We start from the raw sequence: 7,221 nt of genomic DNA on the forward strand, positions 1-7,221 counted from the left end.
GAGTTTACAGCTACCTACTTACATTTTCACTTCTAAAAACCAATGGTTGATAGTTACCTTGAACAAACTTTAGTAACGGATCAACTCCAATCACAACTCAATTATTAAACCAATATGCTTGCAATTGTTGAATATCACTAACATAGTGGCAGCTTATGAGAGACTTTTTTCTTTGCAAATCAAGTGCAAACTATTAGGATAATTTCAGACAATACCAAGTTCCCAAAACCAGCATCAAAATCAAGGAGAGGAACCAACAAAAAATAATAATGTCTAAGCCCAGGTTCGAACTGGGGACCTTTAGTGTGTGAGACTAACGTGATAACCAACTACACCACCCAGACCTTGTTGTAAGATGTTTCAAATGTATAATATTAGTAAGGATTTCTAGAGAGAGAGGATGGAAATGGCATAAACTTGAAAGAAGAAAAGGATAGGTTGCATAGTAACATTCCATCAATCCCAATTTGAGATGGAATCTTGACATGTATCACTTAGTTGTCGAACCGTCCAAACCTCTTCTATCTCTTTTCTTATATATTCTTCATATCAATCCATTCGATTTAATTTCTTGTTAAATTTAATCTAATTAAATCCATGACTTGAGGAAATTCGTCAGTAGAGGGATGCTGAGAGATTGAGCAAAAACGCTTTCGGACAAATCTCACCATTATTTACTGTTCATATATTATTGGTTTTTAGGGTGATAATGCTTAAATTTGTTTAATTGTGAACTCAATTAAAAGTAATTTAATTATCTCTAGTTTATTATGAACAAGTTTGATTTTCAGGGTAAAAAAATCTAGTCTATAGTTCAAAATTTTTTATTTACTAGTATGGGCTGATATGATATTTACGGATACTAGTCATATAAACCGAGACAACAAATGTAGAAGAAAACAATCACAGTCATCCCATGTTGATGAGTTGTAAAGACAACAATGGAAGCTTAACCTACACAAGCATAGCACAATGAGAGACCCAAAAAAGGAAAAACCTCAAATCAAAGACCCACATGTTGAACCTTGCTAGCACTGTGCCTTTTTGGGCTTTAATTATGCTGACAAAAAATACCATTAATAGGAGAGGGAAAAAGGAGGCCAATCTATTAAAAGAGTGTCTCGACTTCAAATATGTATTCCAACATACTATAATCCCTACCCCCGGAAGCCCAATACTTTTAGAAGAAAATAATAAGTAAATTTTAGGATTAAATAAAGATAATAGAGTAATATTTTGTATATAAAAATTAAAATTAAAAAATAATGATATGAAACTCAAAATTTTAAAAATATATGAGTGACAATTTTTCATTATCAATAATTTAATATTATCTTTATGCATTGACTAATTTCTACAACTATTAAAATTTAATGTATAATTGTGAAGAAAAAATATTCATAATAGTTACTTACATATTGCATAAAGTTTAAATGGCTTTGTAGCTCCATATAATATTATTCTTATAGATTCAATGTATAGCCCAGTGTTCAAAATTCTCCTTCCTACTTTTGAAATTAGGTTGAAATCTGGGGTGTGTCAAAAAAAATTAGTAAGTTTTGAATTAAGGAAAGTTTATTATCCACACTTTATCTGAATTAAGTTCATTTAAATGAATATTTTTAATGTGGATACAAATTAATCCATTATATTCAAATGATAGTAAGATTAATAATATTAGGATATATGAATATAGTTAATATGAAAAGTTTATTCTTAAATACAGAGTATATAAATATTTGTTAAAAATTTTATACGTAGAACTTTAAACATTACATGTTTGTAGAATGTTCCAAAGAATGGTTTTTTAAATTAAAAATATAACATTATTTAGAGAGAGAAAATGATTCTAAAAGTGGTTTTAAAAAAATACTTTATTGGAATAGTTTTAAAATGATATTTTTTTTAAAAATGATTTCAGTTCTGATTCTAAAAAATGAAATAGATATATTCATCCAATTCGTTAATATAGATTCATGTATAAATTGAAATTTATCTATTAAGTTTAAATATAGATAATTTGAATAATTTAATATATTCAAACGAATTAGTAGATGGTTTTCAATTTATTTGGATCCAAATTTATCTATTTGTCACCCATAATTGCAATCCAGTTAGTATGTCTTAAGTTTTAAACTAATATATTGATCATATGAATTTATGTTGGCTCCCCTTATATTTTGGGTTCAAGCTTCACCACTAGATGAGGTTGTTGGGGGAGAGACATGGAATAGGAAAAGGAAGAAACAGAAGAATAATAATTGATTTCATAGTTTGATTGGTCGACAAAAAATGGAGAATGGAAAACTTGGAGATAAAACCAAAAAAGAATAGCAATATAGGTGGATGCTTAGGAAAGGGATGATGCAGAAAATGTTTAGTTTTTATGTCAGTAAGAAGGGTAAAGGAAATGAAAAAAGAGATTGTCATATTTGTAGAGAGATAATCATATTTAAGCCATTTTATTAATTGAAAATCTTCCAAACAAAAGTACACCATTTAAACATTTTCTATTCCACCCCTTTCCAACTATTCCATCCATCCAAACATACCTTAAGTAAGTTCTCAGGAATCCATTATTTATTATGCATAATTACCCTACAAAAATTTAATCTGGTCTTCATTTGGAAGAATTCAACCCTTTTAACCCACATGTTTGCAACTCAAAAGGCATGTAGCAAATTCATTGATGAATTAATAGTTTAATTTGCAGTCTCAAGTTGAGATTTGAATTATTGCACAGAGAAAAGAAACCCACAATGTCAAAGGTGTAAAAGAAGGGCAGACATAACATGCAGGAATACAGGTCTAAGCAAAATTACAAAGGTTTAATCAGAACACTTATTATGAAAAGCTTAAATTGAAAATTAATCACGAGTGCTAATGATGTTCATTACCAACCCCATCATCCTGGTCCTGGTGTTTCCTAGAAGCAGCTCTTAGTTTGCGCTGCTCCTCCTTGTAAATCCGATTTCTTCGTTTGAACTACATTAGGCAATAAAATCAATATCAGTAATTTATTTGCTAATCCAACCACCAAATGTTGTCACAAACAAAATGACTATGGGGTGCCAAACAAGCTTTTATCTAAAGCAGTTCATGTTATATAATTTTCACAATGCCAGTTCAAAAAAATCAACATATATTTATGGCATTCTCAAATGCTTTTAACCTTCAAGGAGTGGCCTAAATTCAAAATATTTTTCTGTTACGAAACTATATTTTATTGAGACAATATGGTAAGAAGGGTAGCTCTGTAGTTGGAAAATCTTTATGCTTATAGTTAAACACTCCATTTTCAATCCTCCCATATTTCCCTTAGTTTCCCTAACAAGTTATACAACTTCCACGTTCCACCCTATATTTTGATTCTTCCCAAAGGCATAATGGAACCACAGTACCTGATTATAAAACTAAACCATACAAAATGGTATAAGGTAGACAAAACGGGGTAAAAGGCTAAAGTTAAGCAAGCGCAGTAGCAAGAGAAGAAGAACTTTGAATTCATTCAGTCAAATTCTATAACTACAATACTTTTTATCAATTATATACCAGTTATCTGTGTGTAATGGCTGAGAATAATTATCATATAATCTACGTAATATTTAAGCAGAAGTTTGAAATTTATGTACTAGACTAATCCACATGTAAGTTTTGAACCACATAATGAACATTATATGATAAATGAATTCAATTTAACAACAAATTTCTGCAACTAACAACCATATTATTGTCAACCACATCATTATACATCCTCAGAGCTGTAACTTGACTCTAAGCTACTGGAGACTTATATAAGGCCCCTGAATAATTTTAAGCCACTCAGTTTAGGCAAATAGCAAACAACTGATATCCCATTATCCATTGTTAGTTGGGTAATAACCACCGTACTTGTACAGCATTACAAAAAGATATAAATAAATAGGTTGTGAAAAGCTAGGGAATAATTTGACTCTAAAGACAAAAATCAAACATTTAAAATCGAGTTGGAATTCAAAGTTCACTACTTTAATCCATAACCAAATTCTGCTAAGTAGGAAATTTTGGTTCATGGCCAAATTCGGATTGCTTTAGATGGCAAAAAAAAAAGAAGCATGTAAGAAATCAGAGATGTCCAAGAATGCAATTAGTTGTGGATTAAAATATAATTGTTCATAGGAAGGACAAATTATTTGAAGATCCAATGCAAACAAAAAATGTTTTTAAGTCTTCAAAAACACCTTTACAGTCTGATACTAAAACCACTGCCAAAAAACACATGGAAACAGTGCAAAATACAAATTTGAGTCAGCGCAGAAGGGAGGCATGGAATATAGGTATACTACTAGCCATACTTTTAGAATAGCTTAATTAGAGAAAGGAAAACATAGGGCATATGGAGAGGGTGGATGGGAAGAAATTGGAATGCATAAAGACCATTTTGGTGATATGAATGTTGAAAAACAATGGGACAATAATCAATTCTAAGGATATTATAGTTAGAGTCATAGCTGACAATCCAAAATTTTCTTACTTCTTCAACCCAGTTTTGAACTCTAAATTCAGTTATACTCACTCCCATCCTTTTTATAATATCATATCGGGTTTTTGTTTCGGTTCTATATATAGGACTCTTTTCAAAGTTCTCTACACAATAAATGAATTTGTTACAAAACCCCCTTATTTACTCAAACAATTCGATTGAAAAGAGAAGATGATTTAGTTCCACTAATAAATGGCATTTTTTATAAACCACATTCAACTGTTGACAAATTTTCCACCTCCTTTAATTCACGTGAAGATATCCAAAAAAGTGTTATAAAAATTACCTGAGGGAATATCTACCTAACCAGAAACAAAGTTTCCACTCTGCTAATTCATCTCTAGCTTAAACAATTCAATATTCCTCTCTTCCATTATATACATTTTATTAGTAAATAATTTATCACCAATCCAAGATCCCTCAACACACCATGAATTTTTGCGCATCGAGACTAATGCAATAAATCATATCCAGTCAAAGTAAGCAGCAACAACAACAGCAGCGCAAATAGCAATCGTAATCGATAACAATTGAAGCGTAAACGAATCGAATGGAATAATTAGGGTTTCGATAAATAAAAGGAAGCGATAATAATAATAATAAACGTAGAATCGAGAGAGAAGGACCTCTTTGGAGTGATGAAGACATTCAAAGTAATCTTCACGAAGGAGAGAACAATCTTTGGGTTCTCTACAACGAGACATGCATTCGCTGAAATCAATCCAGAAATCGTAACAACGACCTTTGTTACCATTGATACCCCAACCTGATGCCATTTCTCTTTCTCTCTCTGCGCCTCTGATCTCACTTTCGTTCTTCCTTCAAACACTACCCAGGTTAGATTCTGCCATACCTAAATTTACTTTAATGCCACACGTTTTTTTATTTTTCTTTATTTTATTTTTTTATAAGAAAAATATAGAGTAAATTAAACTTGTTTTTCTCGTTTTTCCACGTTAATATATATACGAGGAGTATTGATTTTCACTTTACTTAAATTACATCATTTACACTTATTATTAATAGAGATGACAAAATAGATTATTCAGTCTATTTTATCTGTGTATATAATTCATAAAAACTTAAGTAAGTGTGGGTATATTTGTATTAGCTTAATGAACAAAATTTAATGTTATGTCCGTTTTAAAATAGACTAATGGACTTGCGACGATCCACAAGTATTGTTAAATAATTTAAACATATTCATATAATAAATAAAATAAAATAGTTGAATGTAAAAAATTAACAAAAACTTTGATATTTTATATGAAGTTAAAAAAATCATATTATATTATAATTTTTTAGAGATGAAAAATTACATCACATCATAACTTATTTGAAAATTTCTTAACTTTTTCTTGAATTATGTTCTAGGACTGCGCATATTGCCTAATGGAAATACTCACAGGCTTGACAGGCGAAACAAGCAAGACAAAACGGTCAAATGAACAAAATTTGTATGTTATGCCCACAAAATGTATGCACGCCATAAATATTGTCCGTTTTGTCATCTATAATTATTAATTAAAGATAATTAACAATATATATGAGGTGACATGTTTTTTAGTTTCTCTTTTCTCTAGTCAGTAATTAACTATCGATTATAATATTTATATACTATTTTTTTTTAGGTTCTAAATAATTACTTTCATATTATTTTATGAATAGTGAATTATTAAACACGAATGGTGTAAAGTAAGTTCACAAACTCTCAAATCATACATTTATTCTACATCTACTTTGTCGAGTTTAATATTTTATGGACTAAACTTTTGAGTAATGAAGTAATCTCTTTTGAAGTGTATGACATGAACATATCTACTATCTCACTTTTGTACTACTTCATGTACCATCACTTCTAATTGGTTAAAAAAATTATTTAAGTTAAAATTATAATTATTAAATATTTTTCTGACCAAATCATGTCTTCTGACACATGGAGTTGCACAAAAGAGTGTGACAACAAATGTGGACTCGTGCATGACTCCTCAACAAGTATTGTCCCATAAATCAAACCCACATTCTACTTATCTTGAAGATATAGTGAATCTTGCACCACTCGCCCGACTTTAATATGCAAGTACTGCTAGAAATTCCTTAAGATTGGTGAAATATCAATCCTAGGATCTTGAATTTAATGATTCTCACGCACATATATGAATCAAAGGGTGTAGTGTCATACCTGAATCCATGTTCCTGGACGTGCTCCTTTGATCCACGTTTCTGAAAGAGGTTTTATGGTATGATGGTCTTCCTCAACCAAATCTTTGATACCGCTTGGGACTTGCGTTTTCACTCTGATGGGGAGATGAGAAAACTAAATTTGATTTGGTATATTGGGGACCATAACCTTCCTGATGTGTTAACTTATAGGGTTCTCATTATCCCCTATGGGTTAACCTGATGGGTATCCACCCATTAAGCCTATATCCGTTATAACCTTTTAGAAATCTAAGGGGTGTCACTAATTAGATCACTTATAATGTAACCCCGAAAATAAATAGCTAATATCATTGTATCAAATATATGATGCTCACCTTAATTAGAAATTTATAATTTCTAACAATCTCCCACTTGAGCTTCATATCTTCATGATACAATTATATCACAGGATCTTTAGGCGCGCATCCGTATGCTATTTACGTTTAGACTTCTCCTTAATACAATCTGGTCCATCTCATATATTAACTATGGAACCA

At 30.6% G+C, this 7,221-nt stretch overlaps 1 protein-coding gene and 1 non-coding gene across 2 annotated transcripts; both read right to left on the bottom strand.

The window, feature by feature from the left end:
• Window positions 271-344, bottom strand: TRNAV-CAC. Its single transcript has one exon. It is a non-coding gene; the product is annotated as a tRNA-Val (tRNA).
• Window positions 2,660-5,373, bottom strand: LOC109345993 (NADH dehydrogenase [ubiquinone] iron-sulfur protein 5-B-like). The gene is made up of 2 exons (XM_019585327.1): window positions 5,149-5,373; window positions 2,660-2,985 (listed from the first exon to the last, which is right to left on the bottom strand). The coding sequence occupies exons 1-2, from the start codon at window positions 5,296-5,298 to the stop codon at window positions 2,881-2,883; spliced, it is 255 nt and encodes an 84-aa protein (XP_019440872.1). The 5' UTR covers window positions 5,299-5,373; the 3' UTR covers window positions 2,660-2,880.

The sequence above is a fragment of the Lupinus angustifolius genome, chromosome LG04 (assembly GCF_001865875.1).
Source record: "Lupinus angustifolius cultivar Tanjil chromosome LG04, LupAngTanjil_v1.0, whole genome shotgun sequence".
NCBI classification, from domain to species: domain Eukaryota; kingdom Viridiplantae; phylum Streptophyta; class Magnoliopsida; order Fabales; family Fabaceae; genus Lupinus; species Lupinus angustifolius.